This window comes from Zea mays, chromosome 2 (assembly GCF_902167145.1).
Source record: "Zea mays cultivar B73 chromosome 2, Zm-B73-REFERENCE-NAM-5.0, whole genome shotgun sequence".
Taxonomy (NCBI): Eukaryota; Viridiplantae; Streptophyta; class Magnoliopsida; order Poales; family Poaceae; genus Zea; species Zea mays.
The window spans coordinates 208,241,318-208,269,309 of NC_050097.1; the positions used below are offsets into that span (position 1 = coordinate 208,241,318).

General features: G+C 44.6%; 1 protein-coding gene across 2 annotated transcripts; it reads left to right on the forward strand.

The window, feature by feature from the left end:
* The first annotated feature begins 1,423 nt into the window (after positions 1-1,423).
* Positions 1,424-27,383, forward strand: LOC100383288 (uncharacterized). Of its 2 annotated transcripts, none has more exons than XM_008670177.2 (29): positions 1,424-2,161; positions 3,511-3,762; positions 3,860-4,030; positions 4,163-4,213; positions 4,299-4,391; positions 4,524-4,619; positions 4,699-4,749; positions 4,821-4,939; positions 5,565-5,673; positions 5,922-6,044; positions 6,136-6,207; positions 6,548-6,619; positions 6,878-6,944; positions 7,061-7,203; positions 7,285-7,356; positions 7,417-7,545; positions 15,362-15,517; positions 15,612-15,725; positions 15,830-15,928; positions 16,014-16,091; positions 24,739-24,873; positions 25,008-25,082; positions 25,169-25,283; positions 25,363-25,739; positions 25,812-25,874; positions 25,950-26,021; positions 26,166-26,294; positions 26,404-26,523; positions 26,612-27,383. In XM_008670177.2, the coding sequence occupies exons 1-29, from the start codon at positions 1,571-1,573 to the stop codon at positions 26,690-26,692; spliced, it is 3,825 nt and encodes a 1,274-aa protein (XP_008668399.1). In that variant the 5' UTR covers positions 1,424-1,570; the 3' UTR covers positions 26,693-27,383. The 2 variants fall into 2 exon arrangements, with proteins under 2 accessions (XP_008668399.1, XP_008668400.1); XM_008670178.3 differs by having other exon boundaries at positions 1,479-2,161; positions 25,366-25,739.
* The last annotated feature ends 609 nt before the right edge of the window (positions 27,384-27,992 follow it).

A 27,992-nucleotide genomic window follows, 5' to 3' on the forward strand; every position in this document is an offset into this window, starting at 1 on the left:
TGGGAAGGCACATGTGAAAAAATTGACTTTCACAACGAACAAGCTTATATAAATCTAATTTCAAAATGGTTCGTACAACATTTATTCACGGGAACGGAGATAAGGAGCTGTAAGTATTCTCAGACTCATTATTCTAATTCCACGTGAATGGGAGTGGATTAGGATGGACTTTGACTTCTATAGATTTAAATCGACTCAATACCATCCAGTATAGAACTAATTTACACTATAAATCATCTTAATCTATGTGGATTGAGGTGAATAAGAGCCTTAATCTATGTGGATCGAGTGAACGTATAGAATTAATTTACACCATAAATTATCTTAATCTATGTGGATTGAGATGAATAAGAGCCTTAATCTATGTGGATCGAGTGAACAAGAGAGTATCCAAACAAGCTTTAATTATGTATTAACTAATTAACATCACTATAAATATGGTATATGTCTCTTTATTCACTAGAAAATATCGACAAGATACCTAGGAACGAATCTATCTCCTCTCTTTTCTTTTAAATTTTAGTGAATTGCATGGTTATCCCTAATCAGAGATGCAACTCAGTTTTTACTCTATTTTTTTAAAGTTTACACGTGTCTCTCATTTTTCGAGACTACCAGACATTTTATCCCTACTAGGTGAGTGCCCGTGCGTTGCGACGGGAGTAAAAAAATTTGTATGAAATATATAAACGGAACGACAAATATCACAATGATATGTAAAATCCGTGTGGTAAACATTATCAATATTACACAAATTATTTCTAAAGAGTCAATTTAGAATTTGTAATGACAGACACATATGTCGACAACCATACACTAATCTAATCCTTTTTACCACGACGTAGGTGCCCGTGCGTTGGGACGACATACAAAATATTGAATAAAATGATAATGCACAACTAAATTAGTTCAAAAAGATATGTAATGCTCAAATGATAGTGTTTGCGGATGTTAGAGAGCGAGCAGACGCTACTGGATAGCGAAGCGTGGAGAACGAGCGAGCGGGTGGGGACGCGACGCACAAAAACCACGACTGGAACTATTAAAAGTAGTGCATTATAGTAGTAAAGATAGTAGATAAAATACCCCCACCCAGTTGTTAGCATGTCGATCTAATACTATATGGTTCTACACTTCTACATAAAATAAAAGAAAATTCTCGTTGAAAGAGAAGTGATAATGATAATGGGAAATGAGAAGAGAAAAAAATACTCTACAATAGGGTCTATCATAGTGATGTTTATCGTTCCGTATCAATGTTTTATACAAATCTTTTACTTCCGTCACAACACACGGACACATATCTATAACAATATAACACACATATGTACATAAGTTATCGTGTCATTATACTGTTCCGTTGCAACGCACGGGCACTCATCTAAACCGTTGAAGGGAACAATGCACCGGTTCCTGCCTCTCCACGCGCACGCCGCACGGTTAAAGCAAAAGGAAATCCTAACAAATCAAACACCCCACCATCCTTCCCGAGTCGTCCTCTCCATTTTCCCCTCCCGATTCGCCCCGTCTTCCCAAGCCCTACGCCAGCGACAAAACCCTAACCGGTGGGATGGCGACGCAGCCGCCCTCTACCGCCACTGCCGCGGTTGACCTCTATGAGACGGCCTCGCAGCCGGACGCCCCCGCCGCCGGCGACGCCTACACTTTTCTCGAGTTCAACACGCAGGGGGACGACTTCGACTACCCCGACTTCCCGGAGCTCTCTCAACCACCTCCCCGATCCACGCCGCTGACGTCCTCCATCCCCGGCGCCGGCACGTCGTCCTCGTCGTGGCCTGCCCCACCGCCTCCGCCGTCCGACGCGGCCTCCCCGGAACCCGATCTCACGTCTCAAGACGTCCACACCCCGCCGGCCTCCTCCTCCTCGCCGTCGCCGCGTTCCGCCTCCAAGGCGCGTCCGTCGGCTGCGGCGGATGGGCTCGCCTCCGGGGTTGTCGCACTTAACTTCGAGGATCCTGTAGGAACCGGCGCCGTGGAGGACGGGTACGACTACAGCAAGGGAGACTTCGTGGAACACGCATGCCGGTACTGCGGGATCCACAACCCTGCGTGCGTGGCGAGGTGCAACGTACCCTCCTGCCGCAAGTGGTTCTGTAACTCGCGGGGGAACACTTCAGGCTCCCACATTGTCAACCACCTGGTTTGTCTACTTACCTTTTGTCACGAGACTTTGTTATTTCGAGACTAGTGAGCTACTAATATGTTAACAATTGCTTAAGAACTGAACGAGTGAGAGTCCTGTCTCACAATTTTGGTGATAATTGCTTAGAAACCGAACTGAGTGAGAGCTCTGTCTAAGAAAATTCTATCGCTTTGCATCAATTTTAGCCTTTTTGGGTTGTTGAAATAAGACATCATGCTTTACTGGGACTTAATGGCTCTGTTAGTAAACTAATGTTCAGACTCTGGTAGCATGTTTTTTATTATATGTGGCAGTAGCTAAGGAGGCGATAGTTACCATCTCATAGATTTTGTATTTTTTATGGTATATGATAGTGGCGATGTATCTAGTTACTGTATGTAGTTATAACCCTGGTGGTCACGTCACATAGATGTGGCTTTAGAGTTTAGACTTTGAAAGTTTTCTGGTGGAAACAATTGTAGATGAAATAACTTTGAAGCGAATAACATGTTAACCATCTCTTGAATTAGGTTTACATAATCCAGTGTGCAGTATACTTGTTGCATGTCTGGGAGATGTTACACTGGGATGCTATGCTTGCTAGATGTGTGCATTTGGTTTTTGGTTTTGTTGTGCAGTATTGAATTTTGATTTTTTGCTATTGGAATGGTTGCTACATTTTGTAAATGTGGTTCCTATTTTGGTAGCTAGTATCTTAATTGTTCAGCCCCCATTTGCAAAGGTTCCTTGGCAATATTGTTTAAATATAGTTAGGAAGCTAACTGCATTTGCAGTGAAGACCATCTCTTTTCTCCTATTTGGTAGCTAGAGTCAGGGTCTTAATTGTGAAGTCCCATTTGCAAGGTGTCAATGATACCATCGTCTAAATAGTTTGCTAGTAATTCAATTATATCTTCAGTGAAGACCATTTCAAATGGTATAAGAATAATGGTTGCAACAGGACTATATATTTTGTTAAAAAAATGCCCCATAACCATTGAAAGCCTGTTATGTGACACCTCTGTTTGTACAACTTATTATATTGCCACCCTGATTCCTTATTAAGAGGCTCTGTGGTGTTCCATAAGCAGCTTTGTATCCTTAAGGCCACCCACAACTGCAAGCAAACCATTGTCCTTTGACACACTTTTGGTGTTCTGGCATTGATGCCCACCACTTTGTGCTATGGCGCTTGTCCAAGCAAACCAAGTACTGGTACAAATGCATGAAGAAAATGGTTAATACACAAGCTGAAGCATGGGTCCGTTTGCTTATTGTGCGAGAATCCACCTATTTTTACATATTTTAAATGAAACTAATGCTCTGTAGTGTGTCCATGGTCATAACTATGCATGTATCATTTGCAGGTTAGGGCAAAGCATAAGGAAGTATGCCTTCACAAGGATAGCCCTTTAGGAGAAACAATTCTCGAATGCTACAACTGTGGTTGTCGGAATGTATTTCTTCTTGGGTTTATCTCAGCAAAGGCGGAGAATGTTGTCGTTCTTTTATGCAGAGAACCATGTTTAAGTGTTAATGCACTGAAGGATATGAATTGGGATCTCAGTCAGTGGTGCCCTCTTATCGACGACAGGTGTTTTTTGTCGTGGCTTGTAAAGGCAAGTGTTTCCTCATGATGATTTGTTAGGTTGTTCTGTCATGCATTTGTGCTTAGCTAGTAACTTTCTGATGGTTGAACAATTTACTTTATACCAGGTACCTTCAGAGCAGGAGCAGCTAAGAGCTCGCCAAATTAGTGCTCAACAAATCAACAAAGTGGAAGAGCTCTGGAAGACAAATCCTGATGCATCTCTTGAAGATCTTGAAAAGCCCGGTGTAGATGATGAACCTCAGCCAGTTGTTTTGAAGTATGAAGATGCTTACCAGGTTAAAACTCTGTTTTGTATTCTATCACTTGGGCTTACTTTTTGCGGGTGCTTTACTTCTACTCTCAATCTGTCAAAGCTCATATTTTGACCTTGCATTCTGATTAGCATATCCTGCCCTTCTTTTTGCCAGTACCAAAATGTTTTTGCACCACTGATAAAGCTTGAGGCTGATTATGACAAGGTACTGTGTTCTGATTACGAGACCATGTTTCTTATCTTTTCCATAACATAATTGAATTGTGTTGCTGTTTTATATGTTGCTGTAGATGATGAAAGAGTCACAGAGCAAGGATAATGTAACTGTCCGGTGGGATATTGGGTTGAACAAGAAGCGTGTAGCTTACTTTGTCTTTCCAAAGGTTTGTTTAAGATCTGAAATATATGGGATTAGTGAATTAATATCATCATTATATAGTGATTTGTTGTAGACTATGTTGGTATTGCTTTGTGATACTCTTTTGCATAACATGGGAAACAATTGTGTATTTTAGGAAGACAATGAGTTGAGGCTTGTGCCTGGAGATGAACTACGCCTGAGATATCCTGGTGATAGCTCACATCCCACATGGCAATCTGTCGGACATGTGGTAATTAGAAACATGTTGATAATCTATAAATTGGGCCAGCTTGATCTTTGTGCCTGTGCTAAGTATATTGTTCTTTCAGATTAAGCTCACTGCACAAGAGGAGGTGGCACTTGAGCTTCGCGCTAGTCAGGTATAAGGTGTTTTTTTGTCATGTTTTTTTAGCATCTGCTCAGCCTACTGTAACGTTTCCTTGGATTTCAGGGGGTGCCTACTGAGCTAAATGTTGGATTCAGTGTGGATTTTGTTTGGAAGAGTACCAGTTTTGATAGGATGCAAGGAGCGATGAAAACTTTTGCTGTGGACGAGACAAGTGTCAGTGGGTGAGTTCAATCTGTGATCCTGCGCACATGATTACAATATGTCAATGTCATTGACATTATAAAGTTGATAGAGGAACAAGGCTGTTCGATAGAAAATAAAAAAACTTGACCTGTGGGGGGTAAGACAGCCCCCGGGTATTGTATTAAGAAGAAGACCTTCTCACACAGGTCAAGAAAACCCCCGAACCCCTGCCCCACCCATACACAGCGGCATCGAAGCCCATGTGAGAACGACCACGACCGGGGCTGAGCCTTAGACCTGTGCTTTGGTGTGGGACAGACGAGGGGATTTTTTTAACCACAGCCTGAAATTCGCTCCCACGGGGAGTCGAACCCAGGACCTGAGGAGTGCTACTCAGACCACCTAACCAACTCAGCTAGAGACCCTTTCGCTCGATAGAAAATAACATAATCAAATCCAAAAGCACTTCAGATACTATTAGCTGGTGAACTATTTGATTGATTCTGATACATACACTGTTTCATTGGTTAACTACTGCAGAATATTTTTAGTAGCAATGAAAAGATCTATTTTAGTTTGCTTTTGTATAGTTCTATTCTTCTGAAGTGTTTGTTCTAGTTGTATAACTATTATCAAAGTTTTACTGTGTCCGTTCTCACGCAGATACATATACCATCACCTTTTGGGACATGAAGTTGAGCATCAAATAATACGTAATACCCTACCAAGACGCTTTGGTGCACCTGGACTTCCAGAACTAAATGCTTCCCAGGTACATTACATATATGTTAATTTTGCTATGTTTCCTTCCTCTTTTGCTTGTCATGTCTTCCTTTAACATGGTACTTCCATGCCTTCGACTAACATGCTTGTCTTTTGTTCTGGGACAATCTGTGTAGCGTGTATATTATATTTTTTCATTTTGACTGCAGCTTCGCGAAGTTTGCTGCTGTTATGATCTGTGTATATTGTTATTGACTGATCTGATGCTGTCTTGTGTATTATTTGGTGTGTGTTCAGGTTTTAGCAGTTAAAAGTGTCCTGCAGAAGCCAGTTAGTTTGATTCAAGGTCCACCTGGCACTGGAAAAACTGTCACATCTGCTGCAATTGTGTATCACATGGCAAAACAAGGTCAAGGACAGGTATAGGAATAGGATTACTAAAAATTTGTTGTTTGATATAGTGATATATATAGCGAGAATTGTCTGGCCTCTAATTTTTTCAAATTTGTAGGTTCTTGTATGTGCCCCAAGTAATGTTGCTGTTGATCAGCTGGCAGAGAAGATAAGCTCAACTGGTCTGAAGGTATGCTTGGAAACTTATTTTAATTTCTGCAGTTCTCCAACTTGCTTTATATTTGAAGTTTACGCCTAAGCTGTTTGAATGATTAACTGAGCATTGTCTGTATGGTTGACTACAGTACTCAACTGTGAACCTCTCACGAGTACTCCAGTAGTATATAATGATGATATTCAACTTAGAATTTTTGAATGATCATAGGATGATAATAAATAACAGAGTTCCCACATCCCACCCACCGCCCCACCTTTTTGGTATCCAACTTCTGTTGGTGCTGTTATGTGTTATCCTTATATTGACTCAGTATTTAGTGATTTCTATTATTAATTTTGATTACATGCTACAGGTTGTTAGACTGTGTGCAAAATCTAGAGAAGCTGTTTCGTCTCCTGTTGAGCATCTCACACTTCATTATCAGGTACATCCTTTTGTTGCTTTTATGTAAATTAATCTTGCTGTGATTGTCACTGGTAAAAAAGGACAGACTCAGTTCCCGGAGGCTCCCACTTTGTGTGGGGTCATGGGGAAGGGATTATACGAGGCAAGACTTACCCCCGCACTGCGGAGAGGCTCCGTCGAACCCCAGACCTGGTGACTCGGTGGAGTAGCTCTCACCACTGCGACCAGGCCCACCCTTCACTGTGATTGTCACTGATGCTTATGTAAAATCTTGCAGGTTAGGCACCTTGATACTTCTGAGAAGAGTGAATTGCACAAGCTACAACAACTGAAAGATGAACAAGGTAATCCTTGTTTAACTATTGTGATACCATTATGCCACAATCAAGCATTGTTGAGAGATGTGATGTGCAAAAGATTATTGAGTGAGTATTCTTACAAACATATTCTACTATTTCAGGTGAATTGTCCAGCAGTGATGAGAAGAAATACAAGGCACTAAAGCGTGCCACTGAAAGAGAGATACTGCAGAGTGCCGATGTCATTTGTTGCACCTGTGTTGGTGCTGGAGATCCTCGTCTTTCAAACTTCCGTTTCCGACAAGTAATTATTCTCACCTGCTTAGATTAACTATGATTCCTGTTGTGTAATATATCCTTAGGCAGTGGTAAACTTTATTGTCAGGTTCTTATTGATGAGTCCACACAGGCTACAGAGCCGGAATGTCTTATTCCTTTAGTGCTTGGTGTCAAGCAGGTAAAAATGTAAATTTGTTGTTTTATTTATTATCCTTTATTTATACTCTTACAATTACAGGTTGTCCTTGTCGGTGATCATTGTCAACTGGGTCCAGTCATCATGTGCAAAAAAGCAGCCCGTGCAGGGTTAGCACAATCTCTCTTTGAACGCCTTGTTATCCTTGGAGTGAAGCCATTCAGGCTACAGGTAATACCTGCATCTGATGTATTGCCTCAGCAGTGCTACCTTGGTGTTATACTGTTATTATCTTTTCTCCGCTTCATCCTGCAACTATACTACATGTGTAAAGGCTTGATTTTTCTTGCCTTACTGTTTTGAGTTCTAGCAGTTACATTTTTCTGTAGAGATATTTACTCCCATCGTTAGACATTAAACTATTTCCCTCTGTCCTAATTTTGATCAATTTTATAAAAAGAAAAAAGTAATATTTATGATATCAATTGAACATTGTTAGATCCATTATGCAACTATTTTCATAGTTCACTTCTTTGATATGGTAGGTGACTAGGTGTTAATACTCTTCTCTATGAATTTGGTCAAAGTTAAGGTAGGTTTCACTTAGGACAAAATAAAAAATACTTATATTTTGCGTTGGGAGTGTTAGATTTTTTTTTTTCTCGAAAGCGCAGGGGAACTGCGCCTTAAAATATATTGAGAAGAGGAAAAAAAGGTCTAAAATAGACCAGGTTACAAACAATAAGCTCCTTACGGAGGCCAGAACCTCCTATAAGTGAAAGAGTCCAATAAAGCCAGACTCAAAAAACTACTACTAAAATAGAAACAGCAGGAATCAGCCATTTGGTAAGGAAGCTGCCAAGAAAGAAAGGCCCTTGGCCCCAGCTAATGCCCACAGTCTTCTCTCATCATCAGCCTGCCGAAGGATAGAGGGGAGACAGGGAGTTTGTCCATCAAAAACGCATTTGTTACGGTGGTTCCAGATCATCCAGGCCCCCAAAGAGATCAGTGAATTCAGACCTTTCTTGACCATTCCCTGAACAGTTTCAGAAATCATCTCCCACCAATCCAGGAAGGAAGTCAGGCCCGGCTGGGGGGCCAAGATATCCAACCCGAACTTTCTGAGCAGATTATACCAGAAAAGCCTTGCAAACACACATGAGACCAGCAGGTGATTAATAGTTTCAGGTTCCTGATCACACAATGGACAACTGCTAGGATGATTGAGCCCCCTTTTTGCTAATCTGTCAGCAGTCCAGCACCTGTTTTGGGCCACCAGCCAGAGGAAGAAATGGCATTTAGATGGAGCCCAAGATTTCCAAACCCTCTTGTAGTGTCCAAATGCACATGATCCCAGGAAGAGACCCTTGTAAGCTGCCTTTGCTGAATATTTTCCATCTGGGGCTATGCTAAAGATGTGTCTGTCTTCAATGAGGGGGTGCAGCTCCAAACCAGAGAGACAGTCCCAGAGCTTGAAATAATCTGCCAGAACTCCCACAGTTAGACCACCTCGAATATCATAAATCCATCTGTTGTTTGACAAGGCCTCATAGACCGTTCTACTCTTAGCTATCTTCTTTGGGATTACAGAAAACAGGCTCGGGGCAATGGTCGAGATGCTTTTGCCTTGCAACCAGTTATCAGACCAGAAGAGGGTATTATGTCCATTACCTACCACCGAGATAAGGACTTTACTGAAGAACGCTCTGGCTTTACTTGGGACCTGAATAGGAAGCCCTGTCCAAGGTCTTCTAGAGTCAGTTTTATGTAGCCACAGCCATCGCATCCTGAGGGCCCATCCAAGTTCCGGTAGACTCGAGATACCCAGTCCACCAAGCTGAAGTGGGCGACACACCTTGCCCCAAGCCACCAAACAATGGCCCCCTTTAGCTTCTTTTCTTCCTCTCCAAAGAAAACCCTTTCTTATTTTATCTATAGCATCAACTGCCCAGTGGGGTATATCAATTGCCATAGCCAGGTACACAGTCATACCTGTGAGCACATGTTGCACTAGTATTCTCCTGCCTGCTCTGGTCATCAAATCAGCTTTCCAATTAGGTAGTTGGTCAGCAAATTTATCAACATACGGCTGGAACTGTTGCTTGGACAGCTTGTGCAAGGAAAGAGGAAGTCCCAAGTACTTGCAAGGAAAAACTGCGACCTCACACGGTAGCATACTTTGGACTTCCAAGATAGTTTCTTCTGAACACTGTATGGGGTAGACATTGGATTTCTGCACATTAGTTTTGAGACCAGAGGCACTGCCAAAAAGCTGCAAGATATCAAGAGTGATGGAGATTTCATCCACCGTAGGGTGTAAGAAGAGGGCTACATCATCTGCATAAATGGATACTCTATGAAGTTGTCTTCTTGCTGCAAGCTGCTGCAATAAACCTGCCTCTTCTGCCTTTATAAATAAGTGTCCAAGAACATCCATGACCAATATGAACAGCATTGGTGACAGCGGATCCCCTTGTCTAAGCCCCCTTCTATGCTGAATTTGTTGACCAGGAAACCCGTTGAGCATGACTTGTGTGGTGGATGAAGCAAGGAGACCACAAACCATGTCCCTCCAGATCTGTCCAAACCCAATCTGCTGCATGACATCAATTAAAAAGGGCCAAGAGACCGAGTCAAAGGCCTTGGTGATGTCAAGCTTGAGGAGCAACCGAGATAATCTTTGTTGATGAAACAGTCTAGTTGTCTGTTGCACTAACATGAAGTTGTCCTGGATGAATCGCCCCTTAATGAATGCACTTTGGTTTGGGGATACCAATTCATTCAGTCTTGGTGCAAGTCGGTTTGCGAGAATTTTCGTAATGAGTTTTGCAATACTGTGGACCAGGCTAATTGGCCTGAAATCCTTAACTTGCTCAGCCCCATCTCTTTTTGGCACCATGGTGATGTAGGCAGTGTTAAGTTTCCAAAAATTGCTGAAATTTCTGCTCCAAACCGAAGATACCACTGCCATAATATCACTTTTCACAATGTTCCAGCACACTTTGTAAAAAAGACCAGTGAATCCATCCGGTCCCGGGGCCTTGTCAGAGGGTAACCCTTTGATGGTTTCCAGGACCTCCTTTTCTGTAAAAGGGGAGTCCAAGGCAGCCAGGTTGTATCTAGGTAGGCCAAGAGCTGCCAGGTCAATTGTTATATCCCTCTGTCCATCCTGCCCAATAAGATTTTTGTAGAAAAGGTCCACTGCTGCAGCTTTCTCACTGTGCTCAGATAGAATGTGACCACCATCCACTAACTTGGCAACAAAATTCCTCCTCTTGCGATGCCTAGCATGAATGTGAAAAAACTTCGTATTCGCATCACCTTCTCCTAACCATGTGATCCTAGATCTCAGCCTTGCCATAGTGCGTTTGAAAGAAGACAGCAGCAGTGAGTGTTTTTTGAGACAGTTCTTAAACCAATTTTCAGCTGGGGAGAGGTCTCTTTCGTCCTGTGCCATCTCAAACCTGTGAAGCAGTTCTTTTGCCAAGGCTAACTGCAGCCTCACATGGCCCACCTGTTTGTCACTCCAGCTTTGAAGAGATCTTGCTGTTACCCTTAGCTTCAAATCCAGGGTTTGGAATGGACACCTGATATTGTGTACCGAATTCCAAGCAGCCTGTACCACTTCCAGGAAACCTTCCATTTTTGGCCAGAAAGCCTCAAAATGAAAGCGTTTCTTCCCAGGTTTGTTCCCTTGAAGACCCAGCAGGAGCGGACAATGGTCAGAATCATGTGATGCCATGCTCTGGAGGAGAACATTTGGGAAACATTGCTCCCAAGACACAGAGCAGAACACTCTATCAAGTTTAACTAAAACAGGGTTTGCTTGCTGGTTGGACCATGTGTACTTTCGCCCATGTAATGGAATTTCCTTAAGAGCAATGTCATTGATTGTCTGTCGAAAACGACCCATCATTGCCCTATTAATATTGGAATTGTTCTTATCCGCAGAGCAGTAGATGAGATTAAAGTCCCCAGCCACCATCCAAGGACCATCACAAGCATTTCTGATGTCTCTAAGTTCCTGGAGGAACTGAATTTTTTCCCCCTCACCCTGAGGACCATACACACAAGTAAGCCACCAAGCCTGCCCCTCTGCCCCACAAAACTGGACCGAAATACTGTGATTTTGAAATTTTGTCTGTCCTGTGTGACCAATGTGTCTCCTCCAAGCAATCAAAATACCACCACTTGCCCCCACAGATGGGAGGTACACATACTCAGAAAAATCAGCTCCCAACATAGACAGAATGTTTCTCCTAGAGATGTTCTGCATTTTTGTTTCTTGCAAGCACACCACATCAACCTGGGAGGAGTCCACCAATTCTTTTATTGAGTCCTGCCTAACAGAGGAATTCATCCCCCTCACATTCCAAATTAAAAGTTTTCCAGGATCCATAGAAAACAGATAAAAGCCACTACAGAGAACACCAGGGGGCCGGGGACCTAACAAACAAGTCCAGGAGGAGGGGTCCAACCAAAGAGGGCCGCCAAAGCTTCTACCTGGTTATGGGACAAAGGTTGCTTGAAAATCTTTGCATACGCGTCTAGTGCTTCCTGGGTAGTACCATTGTCATCAGATAAGATATGCAAAGCTCTCATAGCCTTTTTAGTAGACCTATTACCCCAATCTCGCATATTAAACTCAACCCCAGCCCCCGCAATGCGTCGGCTGCGCCTAGGAGCAGCCACCTGAGAAGATTGTGGGGCTGATGAGGTATTCATGGTTTGCTTTGGAGCCGGCAGTATTTCATCAGCTGCTTTACTGATTTTTCTGAGGAATTCTTCCTTCCCTGATAAAGATTGGTTCAGAAGTCTTGAGTCCGAGTGAGAAGTGTTGTTTGTCTGAATTATACTGGCCTCTGTCTCTTCATTCTGACTGATTTGGAGGGGTTGTGCCTTAGTTCTTCTGCGAAAGTAGACCTTGAGAGCTTTTGTTGCTTCGTTGTGTCGGACTGTTACTGCCATCCTCCCAGCCATTCCCAGCATCTGTAGAGGCAGGCCAGCACTTGGAAACGTTGACTCAGGGAAACCAGAAACTAGTTGGGGCGAGACTATCATGAGGGTGTTCGTCTTCAGCGGCCCAGAACACAGTTGGGGCGAGACAGGCAAGGAAATGCATGTCTCTAGCGGCCCAGCCGGCTCATGAGGCGAGACAGGAACAGGCCCAGATGTCTCTAGCGACCCAACCAGGCAACGGGCCGGATCTGGCCTGAGGAACCTTACAGGTCCATTAATCACAAGGCGGGAAGTCACCCCGCCAGATTCGTGCACCGCAGAGTAGCAACCTTGGGGACTGTTTCTCTTCTCCATCGTTACTTGTCCCGCCACTTCAAAATCCTGTGAAGGTGCGCCATCAATGTGAGGAGACGCCTCTGGAAGCGCTTCAGCGTGAAGGGGCTCCTCGGTCGTCAGCGGCATTAATTGCGTAACACGCAGAGTATCTCCAGAATTCTCCCGCGAGGCGTATGGCGGCGCGGGCGCTTCGAAATCGCGGCCCAAAGACGGCTGCGGGGCCTGGCGAAGGTGCAGCGTCCTCACCTCGGACGTTGGAGACATATCAGTGCCCAGTGTTAAATGCAGATCTCGCCCAGCATCTCCCGCTACTTCCTCCAAGGCGCATGACTGCGCAGGCGCCTCGTTGCCGCGGCCTGAAGACGACTGTGGGCCCAATCGAAGATGTAACGGCCTCCTCTGGACCTGAGAGCCACCTGGACGTCGAGGGTGGGGATCTTGAGTTCCATTTCCGTCTTCATCCCCTGGGGATTTTCCGCCAGCCACAGATGGAGTGGGGTCCGCTGGTGTGATGCTTGAACCCGCCCTCAGCACGCTAACTTGAATCTTGTATGTGAGGCATCTTTTCTCAAACATCTGCAACCCAGGCTCAATAATGTGAAGAACTGAGTCACGTTGGAGTTTCTCCGGGTTAAAACACCAAACTTTGACGACAAACGAAGATAGATCTTGCTTGAGCAAAGTGTCAGGGTGCACTTCAGCTATCAAGCAGGAGTCAATCAGAATACTTTTTGCCGTAGAAAGTGCCCAAGCATGCTCCGGGATCCCTCTGATTTCCAAGTCTACCAGCCCTGACATTATCGAAGATGAGGCGTGAGAGCATCTCGTCCACCGCTTGAATATCAGGCTGAATCGAGGTCCTCTTAGAATCTTGCCGCCATTAAGCACCCTTGAAGCAGTATCTTCGTCAGGTAAAATCAGAAGAAAATCCTCTGGCTTGGTGTGATGAATCTTCATATCCTCCAACTTGACGTTGAAACTGTGAGCAACTTCCTCAAGGATCTCAGGCCCCATCACTAATGGTCTGGTTCCCACTATTGTAACGAAGAGGGCTCTTCTCATATTTGCTTCTTCACGAGCCATGTCATCACTGAATTCAAGGGTACAGGAAGAAAGAGCCCCCCAGTTCCTTTCGCCTTGATCGCCAGCCCACTGAACAGGGGTCTGTCTAGTCGACGGAGGTACCTCATCCTCTGACGAGGCCGATAACGCCTGGCCAGGGGCGACCACAGACCTTGATGATCCTTTTCCATGTTTGGATCGTCTTCTCTTTCGTTTGTAACGGAGGCTTCTATGTGACTCCCCATCATCAGCCATCCTAGGGGGATCTTCCTTCATCGCAGCAGCCTCAGGTCTGCTGATCTGGACCCACACCGAGCGACGCCTACAGGGATCAGCCCGCTGCGAGGCCACTGGCGAGTCTTCACGCTGCTCTGAAAGGCGCTGCCACACAGAGACCTTCGATTGTTGTTTTTCCAAACGTTGCCACACAGTCTTCTTCCTTTGCACTTCAAGGCGACCTGGACACTTGGCAGCCTGATGCCCAAGCCTGAGGCACCGGAAACAGCGCGTGGGTCGACGGCAGACAGCAGCCAGGTGGCCGGAGGAGAAGCAGTTGAAACACCGTCCTCGGAGAACCACCGGGGGCTCTCGACGAGGGAGTTGAACACCGCGAAACTGCCTCCTCTTACTCCTCACCACTTGCCATCCGTCGTCGTCATGCCGGGGACCAGCCCGCCGGCCTTGCACCACAGGAAGGGAATCAGCCACCGCCTTCGCCGAGTAGACAGGCTTCACACTTGGTGCCGGGGGAGGAGCCGCGGGAGCCAAGGGATATGCTAACAGGGCCTCCTTATAGGACTGGGGTGCCAGCCAGGAGTCACCAGATGATGAGACTGGACTAGTATCACTCCAACGTTGAGCCTTTAGGCGGCCCACATGTGGAGCGAGAGGGACACCAAGGGAGTTTTCTGGGTTGGTCGCCGGTTCCGGGGTGGAGGCCGGCGAGGGGCAGGGGTGGTGGGTGGAGGTGGGAGGGTTGGGGGCGTGGGAGGGAGGTGGGGGTGGAGGTGGAGGTGGAAGTGGAGAGGCCATTCTGTGTATAGAACGGTACCATCTCACCCTGCTAACACCATAGTTACTTGAGCATCAAATATATATGTTCCACACAAAAAATAGGTGCTTGTGTACCAAACACAGCACTGTGATAGCATGCATGGATATGTTCCATTTTAGTGTTAGATTTTTAAATGGAACATATCCATGCATGCTATCACAGTGCTGTGTTTGGTACACAAGCACCTATTTTTTGTGTGGAACATATATATTTGATGCTCAAGTAAATAATATACATTTTCAAAGAACCTTCTAGTTACTTGGTTCTTAAGGTGTGTCAACAATCTATGGGCCTAAGCTTTTGCACTTAACATAAATGAACTCTTGGTGATGCTCATATCTGATTTTTCCTGCTATTGCCAATCTATTAAGTTATGTAAACTTTAAACAATGGCATCAATGTTTTCAAGTCGGACGACTTGCCGGTCGTTCTACCTGACCGACTAGGGTGATTAATCGCGATTAATCACAATTAGTCGGACGATTAATCGTGATTGGTCCAAATCGACTTGGACGATTCATCACGGCTAATCGCGATTAATCGGACGACTTGAAAACATTGAATGGCATTGCCATGAGGGCTGATAACTCTATACCATCAGTGATAATTTTAACTCAAATTATCTCTGATTTATAGGTCCAGTATAGAATGCATCCTTGCCTCTCGGAGTTCCCATCCAACTGCTTCTATGAAGGCACACTGCAAAATGGAGTGACTGTTAATGAGAGGCAATCGTCTGGAATTGATTTTCCTTGGCCTGTTCCAAATCGGCCTATGTTCTTCTATGTGCAGGTAGCTGCTTTGACAATTATCACACTATTATTATGCTACCGTACATTAATTTTCCTTACTTGGTTGTACTACATATTCATACTGATTTCTGCAGATGGGACAAGAAGAGATCAGTGCTAGTGGGACATCCTATCTCAATAGAACTGAAGCTGCAAATGTTGAAAAAATTGTAACAACATTTTTAAGAAGTGGTGTTGTACCAAGCCAGGTATTTTTACTCATTATGTTTGATCATCTTTTGACCAGATATTTTTTAGTTTATATGAAGTCAATCCCTGAGACGGCGTGTACTCATACATTTTTAACACACAGATTGGAGTTATCACACCTTATGAAGGACAGAGGGCTTACATCGTAAATTACATGGCAAGGAATGGCTCTCTTCGCCAACAACTTTACAAAGAAATCGAGGTCAACCATAAAACATGAAAAATCGTGTCTGGTTTTAATCCGGCTTATAGAATGTTGCTTTCTTTAAGTTCTGTGCCTATTGCAGGTTGCTAGTGTAGACTCATTTCAGGGTAGAGAGAAAGACTACATTATTCTATCTTGTGTTAGAAGCAATGAGCACCAGGTATGCACCTTTTTGGTTTCCTTCATTTGATGTTTAGCTTATGATGTAGAGTTACTATGTGGTGGTTTGCACAATTTAATCATGTTGAATGGTCGTGGTCAATCTATAGTTGAGTTGTGTTTAGTATAGAGTTGAGTTCCTTGTGTGTATTATAAGCAGTTGATACATGAAACCATCACGGCTCTATTGATGTTGAGTATCCTGGATGGGGTATCTATTGTTCATTTATTTTTATATCCATGGCATGCATCATTTTGCATTTGTAATCGTTGTACTGTCATGTTTGTAGCTTAGAGTGTGATTAGTTGCTTGCATGAGCCTTAGCCTGCATTAGAACCACAGTTTTTGAGGCGTTGCGGCGTCCTGTGGCACTGGAGGGTATGTCTAGATGCCTAGGCGCCTACTATGCGATGCCTAGGCAATATGGCGTAACTAAAACCCTGTGGCATCCTGCTACGCCTGGGGTAAGCCTCAACACCTAGGTGACACCTCAAAAACCATGATTAGAACTTATGCAGCATAACTTAAATCAAATAAACATATGCAATGTCTCGTGGCCTGCATTAGATGGAGCCTCACCAAACATTCAAGTGCTGTTACAGTTTGTAGGGGATGAACATAGTAGTCTTTGTCCATGACAGGAGCTTCAAAGCTTAGCACTCTCTTGGTGGGGTCACTGACCTTGGGTAGTTAGGGTGAGTTAGGTTCTTAGCCACACTTCATCTTAGGCAAGTTTGATCAAGTTGGCAAGTGTTCTGTTGACAACTAAATTTTGGCATGTTTTTTGGGGCTCCACATGTCAGAGCAAAAAAAGTACGACAATATTCTCTTAGGCATGGCTAAGTGTTTCTCAAGGTTATTAAAACGATAAAACATTGAAACACTAATGGGTGAAGTTTTGACTTTTAAACGTAGTTTTAAACAACATTGGAAAAATACCAATATATCATAATTTCAGACAATAACATGAAGTTAAATACCAAAACAGAGAGGTTAGTGGCTTACCAAAACTTCACCCATGATCCGGATTGGACCCAAAAAGTAACTAACAGACTGGGTCCAAAAGTAGCTAATGATCTAAAATGCATGAAATACTGCGTTTTACAATTTAGAACGCCAAAACGCTAAAACACGGTTTCAACCTCTAATTAGAGTTTTGATGTTTTTTTTTTCTCGAACACGCAGGAGAGCTGCGTATCATTGAATTAAGAAAGGAAGGAGGGTCTAAAATTAGACCAAATACAAACACAAAAAAGAAAATAAAGAAAGAAGAAAACTAATCATGACCATCCGGCCACAACAACACAAGATGACCACCAAAAAGGTCACCACAACCACAGACCCAACGCCCCAGTCCAGCCCCGGACACAAAAGACTTCCTCTATGGAGCTAGCGGCTGATCCCTCGACCAGACCCCTGAAGGACACCTGGAATGGGAGCAGTAATAAGAGCAAGGTGTTTGGCCCCCGCGAACTTGCATAAATCAATTTCTTCTTCAGCTCTTCTAATAGCTCCCTCTAGACTGGGTTTAAATCTGTCAAAAACGCACCCATTTCTATGGTTCCAGAGAGTCCATAGCCCAAGGGTAATCAAGGAATTAAACCCTTTTTTAGCAATCCCCTGCAGCTGCTCACTGATTCTGCTCCACCACTCCATAGTTTTAACTTATCCCAGCTGAGGAGCAAAGCCAGACAGGTTGACCTGTCCAAGCAGCTGGAACCAAAAGCTCCTAGCAAAGACACAACCCACCAAAATGTGGTCTATGGTTTCTTGATCTTGGTCACACAAAACACATTTGTGAGGATGGCTTAAACCTCTTTTCTGCAGACGGTCTGCTGTCCAACATCTTCCAAGATCAGCAAGCCATAGGAAGAATTTACATTTGGGAGGAGACCAAGTTTTCCAAATTAATTCCCAATACTTAGCCTGGGTCGACCCGATGAAGAGGCCCACATAAGCTGCTTTAGCTGAATAAATTCCATCAGTAGCAAACCTGAAAATATGCTTGTTCTCCATGTCTGGGTGAAGCTAGATAGTTTGAAGTACATCCCAGAGATCAAGGAGGTCGGCAAAGGCACCTACTGTCAAGGCCCCTTTAATATCAGTTAACCATTTTCTGTCTGTTAAGGCCTCAAGAACAGTTCTGCTGTTCCTAATCTTTTTTGGCACAGCTGCAAGCAGTCGAGGAGCAAGGTCTTCAATATTCTTTCCGTGGACCCAACGGTCTTGCCAGAATAAGGTTGAAGACCCATTGCCAATGTCAGTGAGCATGTCAGTGTAAAAGAAGGTCTTCATTTTGTTGGAAAACTGCATAGGCAGTGAGGACCAAGGCTTATCCGGATCCGTTTTGCTCAGCCACAACCAACTCATTCTTAAGGCCCATCCCAATTCTGAGACTAGAAATCCCAAGTCCGCCGATTTCAAGAGGTTTACAAACTCTGCCCCAAGCCACTAAACAATGTCCTCCTTTGACATCTTTCCTTCCACGCCGGAGAAATCCTTTTCTGATCTTGTCAATAGCTTTGAGCGAGCCTGTGGGTATGTCGACTGCCATGGCTAAATAGATGAGCATGCCGGTCATCACATACTGAACCTGCACTCTTCTGCCAGCTCTTGTCATTAGATCCGCTTTCCACCCAGACAGTTGATCTGCCACTCTGTCAATAATGGGCTGCACCTGATTTTTGGACAGTTTTTTTAGAGACAGGCAAACCAAGGTTTTTGCAGGGGAAAGAAGCGAGCTCACATGGAAGCCAATCATGAAGGTATTAGAGTTTTGATGTTTAAACATCGTTTAAACGTAGTTTTAATAACACTGGTGTGGCTTCAATTTTTCTAGCTACACTTTTTGTAGGTTGCCACACTTGTCTAGCCTTAGTTGTGGCAATCTATGGCTAAGAACCATACAACCCCTTAGTCTCCAGTGTGGCCAGTTGGTTGTGTTATTTTTCCTTCTGATAAAGGCATTATCTGTTTTCTGTGTGTTAGGGACCTCATGTCTGGGTTCTTTTTTAAACTCGGCTCTAATAGGAAAGTAATCCTTGATTGCTGCTAGTTTACTTACTCTGTTTTAGGAAATAGCTAATATGGTAGTAGCCTTATATGGATAGGTCTGGTCGTGTGTATCAGGACTGATTGCAATCCAGTTTGTTTCCTTGTAATGATCTATAAATATATGACCTTGGAGGCTAAGAAAAGGCAGTCAATAGGGCGCCACCAAAACTCCTGCGTTTGTCTCTGTGTTTCTAGAGTTCGTGTGTGAGAGCGAGAGGGACTCATACCTGTGAAACTTACCTGCGAGGTAGGAGCTCGCCGACAACCTATCAAAGGTTGTATCTTCGGTGTGGTTTCTAACAAGAGGTATCGGAGCTGGGGGGTGCCAGGATATCGTCAGGGAAGACTGCTGACAACAACGCGACATCCAAGAAGTCCGGCGACGACACCTCCAAAGAAGGAGCAGTGGTCCAACGAGTAATCCGTGAGGTGAGTGCTGGGAGTGGATATCCCGTACTCACCAAGACCAATTACTCGGACTGGGCGCTCCTGATGAAGGTGAAGCTGAGGGCGAGGATGATGTGGGATGCCATCGAGCACAGAGGAGCAAATATGTAGCACAATGCCACCTGGGATGGCGTCTTCGATCGCCGACAAGCTTACAGCAAAGGAGGCGTGGAAGACCATTGCAGACCTGTGGGTCGACGATGATCTTTTGAAGAAGACTGCTGCCGTGCTGCTTCAGAGGAAGTTTGATTTGGCGACGTTCAACAATGGTGAATCCGTCAAAGGTTTCGTGCTGCTTCTAAATGGCATGGCAGCGGAACTCTCCACCCTCGAACTCGGCGTTGAAGAGAAGATCGTGGAGAAGATTGCATGCAGCGATCCGCCGCGGTTCAAGCAAATTGTCCTCCATCACCACTTTCCTCGACTTGTCAACCCTCTTTGTCTCTGACATGATTGGGAGACTGAGGGCCTCAGAGGACACCTTCGGGGAGGCCCCATGATCACTGCAACATAGTGGGCGGCTCTATCTCACGGAGGAGGGGAAGTGGAACGCTCGACACAAGGAGGTCGAGAACTACCCTGGCAATAGTTTCAGTGGAGGATCAGGGCGCCATGGTGGAGGATATCGTGTCCGTGGCCGAGGAGGACGCTCGCCAGGTGGGCCACCATCTGGAAAGACTACTGTGATGAGTGCAGAAGATGTGGCAAGATGGGACACTGGGCGCGAGAGTGTCCATCAAAGCCCAAGAAGGAGCAAGCACATGCTGTCCAAGAAGAGGAGGCTACACTTCTCGCAAGAACGTTCCCAGTAAAACCCTCTTCAAAACATGCTGCAAGATGTCTGGTACTCATATAGAGATCAAGGAAGAGAAGGTGTTTCTGCGGCGACAAGAAGAGGAGAAACTTGAGGAGGGAACCTGGATTCTAGACACAAGGGCCACAAACCATGTCTGGATCCAGGGTTGTGTTCATTGATCTGGACACAGAAGTGCTGGGCACTGTCCGGTTCGGTGATAACTCAATGACTCAAATCGAGGGATGAGGAACCATCAAGTTTGTGTGCAAGAATGTTGAGACCCGGTCGTTTGTTGGGGCTTATTTCATTCCCCGGCTGACGACGAACATTATTAGTGTTGGACAACTTGATGGAGCGAAGTACAAGATTCACATTGATAAGGGGTGATGCGTATCCGGGAACCTGATGGAAGACTGTTGGCAAGAGTAGTGCGGGCTAAAAATAGGTTGTACCTTCTCCATCTGAAGATGACACAACCTATTTGCCTAGCAGTACATGGGCGAGAAGACGATGGCATGAGTGAGAGGTTCAGCCATGTCAACATGGCTGCACTGCGGATGCTGGAGAAGGAAGATAGAAAGGGTATGTGAAGCCTGTTAGGCAGGCAAGCAAAAGCGCACCTCCTTCCTGGTGCAGGCGGAGTACCGGGCAAAGCGACGTATGGAGCTGGTACACGGTGACCTGTGTGGTCCCATTACACTGGTGACCCCAAGAGGTAACAAGTACTTTTTGGTGTTGGTAGATGATCTGAGAAGATACATGTCGATGGCTGCCATTCCATCGAATGATCAAGCTGCTGATGCTATTAAAAGAATTCAGACACAAGCTGAATGGGAGTCTGGGCTCAAGCTGAAGACACTCTGAACTGATCGGGGTGGAGAATTCACCTCGGTCGAGTTCGCGGTGCAGAAGGAGGTATTCATTGACAGCACACTGCGCCATATAGTCTTCAACAGAATCGCATGGTGGAGCGCCGGAATGGGACTGTTGTAGCAGCAGCAAGAAGTATGCTCAAGGCTAAGAAGCTTCCGGGCTGGTTCTGGGGAGAGGCGTTAAGAACAAATGTGTATATTTTGAACAGGTGCCCAACTAAGAGCGTGGATGGGATGACACTATTTGAGGCGTGGCACGACAAGAAGCCGGCTGTACACCACCTCAAGACGTTCGGCTGCATTGTCTACGTCCACAACACATTACCTCATTTAAAGAAGCTGGCGGATCGGGGAAGAAAGATGATCTTCATCGGCTATGAAGAAGGCATGAAGGCGTACCACGCCTACGACACCGTCACCGAGTGCGTCCACATATCAAGGGACGCAGTCTTCGACGAGCAAGCCCAGTGGGACTGGGAAGCCCACGATGACACCAACTCAACAAATGAAGACCAGGATGTGTTTATGATGGAGTATGCCATCAGGAAACAAACACATTCTGAGGAAGAAGAGGCTGTTGAGGAATCTGAAGAAGAGCAAGCTGCTGGGGATCTGTCCCCTCTAACACCACATGTTGCTGCAGAGTACATTCCAGAAGAGGAGGATGTGATGCAGGAAGTGGAGTTCGCTTCACCACCAGGGGGAAACATTGATGAATATCTTGATGCCTACCGTGCGGAAGATGACCCACTCTGGTTCTGCAAGATCGACGGTCTACTCGAGTCCACAACTCCACCCGGTTATGCAACAAGGAGACTTCTAGATGAAGAGTTACATGCAGTAAGTCCTGATGAATCTGTCTCATTCAGTGAAGCAGAACGGAGCTTGAGCTTGAGGAAAGCAATGATGGAGGAGATGAAGTCGATTGAAGATAATCAAACCTGGACGCTTGCAGACCTTCCTCCAGGTCGCAAGGCAACATGTCTGAAGTGGGTATTCAAGGTGAAAAGAGTTGAACATGGGGCAATATCTAAGCACAAGGCACGTCTGGTGGTGAAAGGTTATGCACATAACCATGGCATTGACTATGATGAGGTATTTGCTCCAGTAGCGAGGCTTGATTCAGTGAGGTTGCTTGTTGCACTTGCAGCAGATGAGGGGTGGGAAGTGCATCATATGGACGTGAAATCAGCATTCTTAAATGGTGACCTGCGTGAGGAAGTATATGTACAGCAGCCAGCAGGTTTTGTGGTCACTGGCAAAGAGCACAAGGTGCTCAAACTGAGGAAGGCTTTATATGGGCTACACCAAGCACCTCGAGCCTGGAATGAAAAGTTGGACAGGGCAATGAAGTCTCTTGGCTTCAAGAAAAGCAGTTCAGAGCCTGCTATTTATCTCAGGAGAAACAACAAATCACAGTTGGTGGTTGGAGTATATGTGGATGATTTGATAAATCACTGGAACCAATTGTGATGACATCAAACTATTCAAGCAGGAGCTGGTGGCTGTTTTCAAGATGACAGACCTAGGTTTACTGCGGTACCATCTGGGTATTGAAGTAAGGCAAAGTAAGGCAAAGCAAGGAGGGAATATCTCTCAGCCAAGGAGCTTATGCAGCACAGATTCTGGAGAGGAATAGTATGAAAGAATGCAACCCATGTCAGACTCCCATGGAGATACGGTTGAAACTGAGCAAGATGAGCACTGAACCCCTGGTGGATGCCACTGCATACAGGAGCATGGTAGGAAGTTTGAGGTACTTGGTCAACACTCGACCTGACCTTGCTTTTGCTGTGGGTTATGTCAGCTGGTTTCTGGAAGAACCGCACAAAGATCACATGATGGCCATAAAGCACATCCTGAGGTACGTGAAGGGGACAAAAAATTGGGGTCTGTGGTTTGGTAGGAAGAAAGAAAAGGAGTTTGGGCTGATTGGGTACAGTGATAGTGATTATGCCGGGGATATTGATGTCAGTGTGATATCCTGACCCCTGGTATGGTGATATCCTGGCCTAAGGCTTAATAGAATTAATAGAGTATCCATACCATCAAGGTGCATCTTCTTTTTCGGAAGCCTACCTCGAAAGAACCTCCAAGTTAAGCGTGATTGACTTGGAGCAATTTAGGATGGGTGACCGTCCGAGAAGTTTTCTCGGGTGCGCATGAGTGAGGACAAAGTGCGCACAAAAGACTCGTGTTGGTCTGTGGGGACAATATATGATCCTAGCGAGCTGCCAGGAGTAAGTACCGCCGTTTCAGGGATTGGACGGGGTGTTACAGTCAGGAGGAGCACTACTGGAGTAGTCTTCTTCCGTAACAGTAGTCCAGTTACCTGGACTTCGATGAAGAAAAAGGTGGTGGCTCAGTCAACCTGTGAACCAGAGTACATAGCTGCTGCCAATGCAGCTTGTCAGGCATTATGGCTAGCATGGGTACTGGCCGAAGTGCAAGGAACAGCAAGGAAAGCTCCAATGCTCAAGGTGGACAATAAATCAGCCATTGCTCTCATCAAGGATTCAGTGCTACATGGTCAGAGCAAGCATATATAGAGGTGAACTATCATTTTGTCCGGGAGTGTGCTGATAATGGGCAGGTCAAGGTGGACTTCATCAGGAGCGAGGAACAGTTAGGGGATTTTGTGACAAAGCCACTTGGCAAGACCAAGTTTCAGGAGATGCGCTCTAAGGCTGGATTGGTGGATGTAGACAGATTGCACCACAAGGATTAGGAGGAGATTGGTAGGAAAGTAATCCTTGATTGGTGCTAGTTTACTTATTCTGTTTTAGGTAATAGCTAATATGGTAGTAGTCCTATATCGACAGGTCTGGTCGTGTGTATCAAGACTGATTGCAGTCCAGTTTGTTTCCTTGTAATGATCTATAAATATATGGCCTTAGAGGCTAAGAAAAGGCAGTCAATAGGCCAGGGCGACACCAAAACTCCTGTGTTTGTCTCTGTTTCCAGAATTCGTGTGTGTGACTCTCATACCTGTGAAACTTACCTGGGAGGTAGGATCTCGCCGGCAACCTGTCAAAGGTTGTCTCTGGCGTGGTTTCTAACAGGCTCATTGTATCTTTTTTTATCGTAATGTAATGACACACAGCTCTCTTGCATAGTTCCAGGAAAAGATGTCTTGCTGTTTGGTTGTCCTGCACCGACACACTTTTGTTAAATTATGTTTGGTTGCTTACATCTTGTTGCATGTAGTCAGCTAAATATTTTAGTAGAGGTAGGGGAGGTGCGAGTTTCTTTTTTATGTGCCTGTTGTCTTGTGCACATCTGTATTTGGTCTATTAGGTGCTTTGGGCCTGCTTTAAGCACTGTGCAATCCTGAATAAGACCTCTCTGTGGGCAACCAAACACGGGCGCACTGCATTGCACAATCCTAGATACAGTGTTGGCAACCAAACATGCCCTTACCTCTTTGTGCTTAAGTAGCAAACTGTTGTGTAAATTTATGCCTTCTATGCTCTTTCAGGGAATCGGGTTTCTCAATGATCCGCGCAGGTTAAATGTTGCGCTAACTCGTGCACGTTATGGCATAGTTATTCTTGGTAATCCAAAAGTACTAAGCAAGCAGCCACTTTGGAATAGCTTGTTGACACATTACAAGGTAAGCTATTTCATTCATTTGGATGCTTATTTGGTATTTCTGTTTTTGTTATTCCTTTGTTAACAGTATGATCAGTAAAGAACAATACTGCCTTCTGTTGTTTTGAGTTTTACACACATAACTTGTGTATTTAGGAGCATGAGTGCTTGGTAGAAGGACCTCTGAACAACTTAAAGCAGAGTATGGTGCAATTTCAGAAGCCAAAAAAGGTGAATGCTTTGCCCGCAGATGACTGCTGCAAGTTGTCATGTCATGTTTATTTTTCCATCTCAATCAGCGGTATTCTGGTAAGCAGATATATAATGACCGGAGATTGTTCCTGGGCGGTGGTCAAGGTGTTATGCATGGAACTAACTTTGGGGCTGGGGCCTCAAGCCAAGCAGCAGATAAGAGAAGTGGCAGAGGGAAAGGTACGTACACTTTACATGTTCATGTTGTACTTGTTTTACATATATAGTTACTGTTCATTCCTGACTCCCTGCTCAAAAGAAGGACAATCGTTTGCTCCTTATGGCCCTCCAAATGGGGTGCATAAGCCTGGTGTGCACCCGGTTGGCTATGCTGTACCACGTATGCCTTTTCCTCCATTTCCTGGGGCTCCACATTCTCAACCATACGCAATTCCAACCCGGGGTTTGCATGGGCCCCTTGGAGCTGTTCCACCGGTGCATCAACCTGGAAGTAGAAACTTTGGGTCAGCTCGTTCAAATACTGGTGGGCCTATTGGTGGCCACCTTGCTCATCAACAGAACTCCCAGCAAGCTATGGGGAGCATTGGGTCAAATTTTAACTACACTGGAATGGAGAATCCAAGTAGTCAGCCTTCTGGTGGAGCACAAATGTCCCAAACTGGATTAATGACCCAGGTTTGCTTTTCTATCTTATAATACACATGAAATAACAATGGTCACATAGTGACATTTTTCTTTTTAAATTAGGTGCCTGTCCAAGGACTAAGTCAAACATTCCGTGATGGTTTTTCTATTGGTGGGATGTCACAGGTATTGGCAATAAGTGATGCCTGACATTATTGTCTTGTACTCGTTATTGATGCAACTTTTTTGCTTGTTTGCTAGGACTTCTTTGTAGACGATTTTAAGAGCCAAGGGTCACATGTGCCATACAATATTGCTGAATTTTCTACCCAGGTTTCTATACATTTCGCAACATGCTATTTTTACTCTTTCTTGATCCATATACACTTGTCTTTGTGGAATTTACCAACGAAATTATATGGTTGTTGTGAAGTTTAGTTCTTTGTTTGGCTCATAGAAAATAGCTTCCATCGACAGGCTTCTCAAGGTGGTTATGGTGTTGAGTTTACTCAAGCGCCCCAATCTGGATACTCTGGGAATTATATGAACCAAAATTCACATCCTGGATACTCCCATATTGGTACAACAAATGACATTGTATCTCAGGTCTGTCGACTGTTCGTTGATATTAGTACATGATCGTTGTATCAAGTAACCCAACTGTTTTTGCATGTCCCTTGGATATGTATGTTCCTAAACCTGTCGATTGATCCAGGATCACATGGCCCATGGATCTCATGGGATGTTTACACAAGCGGGATATAATGATCCCTCACAAGATGAGTCGTCTCAGATTCATTATGGAATGGCTGCCGCTGGCCCTCTACAGTCGCAGGTGGTTTGTCTTCCCAGTTCTTAATCCTTTGTTTCCATCTCTGGTTTGAGAAGCTGTTGCGTGTATATAACTAGTAATACTTTTACAGGGCATGATGAACCCCTTGTACTCTCAATCCTATGCTCACTACAACACCCAACCACAGTCTCTTCAACCTCCGCCCCAGTGATAATGAAAGCTTGTGATAGGATGAAGCCAAATTTTGGAAGTTTGGTGGGTTGCATCTTTTGGCCCACATGTGCACTTCTCCGCTGTTTCAGACTCGATGGTGCATAGACATCAGATGCAAGCAATGAAGGCACACTATGTATTGGCTATTTATCGGGGCAGGCTTGACTGAGGGGCACAAGGATTGCAACGTATCATTGATCGTTGTAGTTCACTGCCCACTTTGGCCACAGGAGAGGTCATATCATCGAGAGGTTGACGGCACTACCCTCATCCCTCACCTGTATAGAAAGGCAATCGGGGCCAATAGTGGTACGATGTGAATATTCCAGGATTTGCTGCCATTCAGAAAGTCAAGTTGCAGCAACTGCATGCCTCCATGGTACCATGAAGACACGCCCGTAGAGTGGCTTTGTATAGAGGTGCTATAGGCGAGGTGGACAACCCTTTCGGATATCGCACATGGCAAGATATTTACATTGACATTTTGTATGCACCTGATATGGTTTTGATATTTATGCCACAAATCATTTAGGTGGTGATGCAAGTAGTTTGTTGTGATTGGAAATTTGGGAGTGTTCGTGAAAGCAAGTTTGATCCTGAAATCTTATGGGGGAATGGTTGAGTGGGGGTTATTTTGTTGTGAAACAGGTGTCTTTGAAAAGAAACCTTTCCAGGAGTGATTTCATCAAGATTGATTGTTAGAATAGACATTAGTAACTGTTATAAATGGTTAACATGGTCACCAAAGCGGTACGTCTAGTTAACATGGCCACAAAGACATTAATCAACTTTGAGACGAATGACAGGACCTAAAGGGGCATGTTCTTTGGCAAAGTAGAAGTGGTCGTCTCGCAGTTTTATAGCAAGACGGCCATTGACTTATGGTTCCACCACTCCCACCCCTTCCCATCTTTGGTAGATTTTCTATCATATCTCATATTTTAAATTTAACTCTGTAAATAGTGTCAAATGGTATCATCTATAATTTCATATATTCTATTTTACACGATCTATTAAAAACAGATTTATGCACACACGTATCTTAAGTGCTCGTAAGTGTGTTCTGTTGGATAGGTGGGTGAATGTGGGTTTAAAGTTACAACCATGATTTCTATAATTTCATATCTTCTATTTTACACGATCTATTGAAAACAGATTTATGCACACACGTATCTTAAGTGCCCGTAAGTGTGTTCTGTTGGATAGGTGGGTGAATGTGGGTTTAAAGTTAACAACCATGATTTGAATCTTTTTTATGTTTTTTTACTATTTAAATTTGGGAGCAGAGAGGTGAACAA

Excerpts from the sequence above, each read along its gene's own strand:
- LOC100383288 (XM_008670177.2), top strand. The coding sequence starts at position 1,571 with ATGGCGACGCAGCCGCCCTCTACCGCCACTGCCGCGGTTGACCTCTAT. Across the intron at positions 4,620-4,698 it reads GGCAATCTGTCGGACATGTG|ATTAAGCTCACTGCACAAGA; the intron begins GTAATTAGAAAC and ends TTGTTCTTTCAG. Across the intron at positions 25,284-25,362 it reads GAGAAGTGGCAGAGGGAAAG|AAGGACAATCGTTTGCTCCT; the intron begins GTACGTACACTT and ends CCTGCTCAAAAG.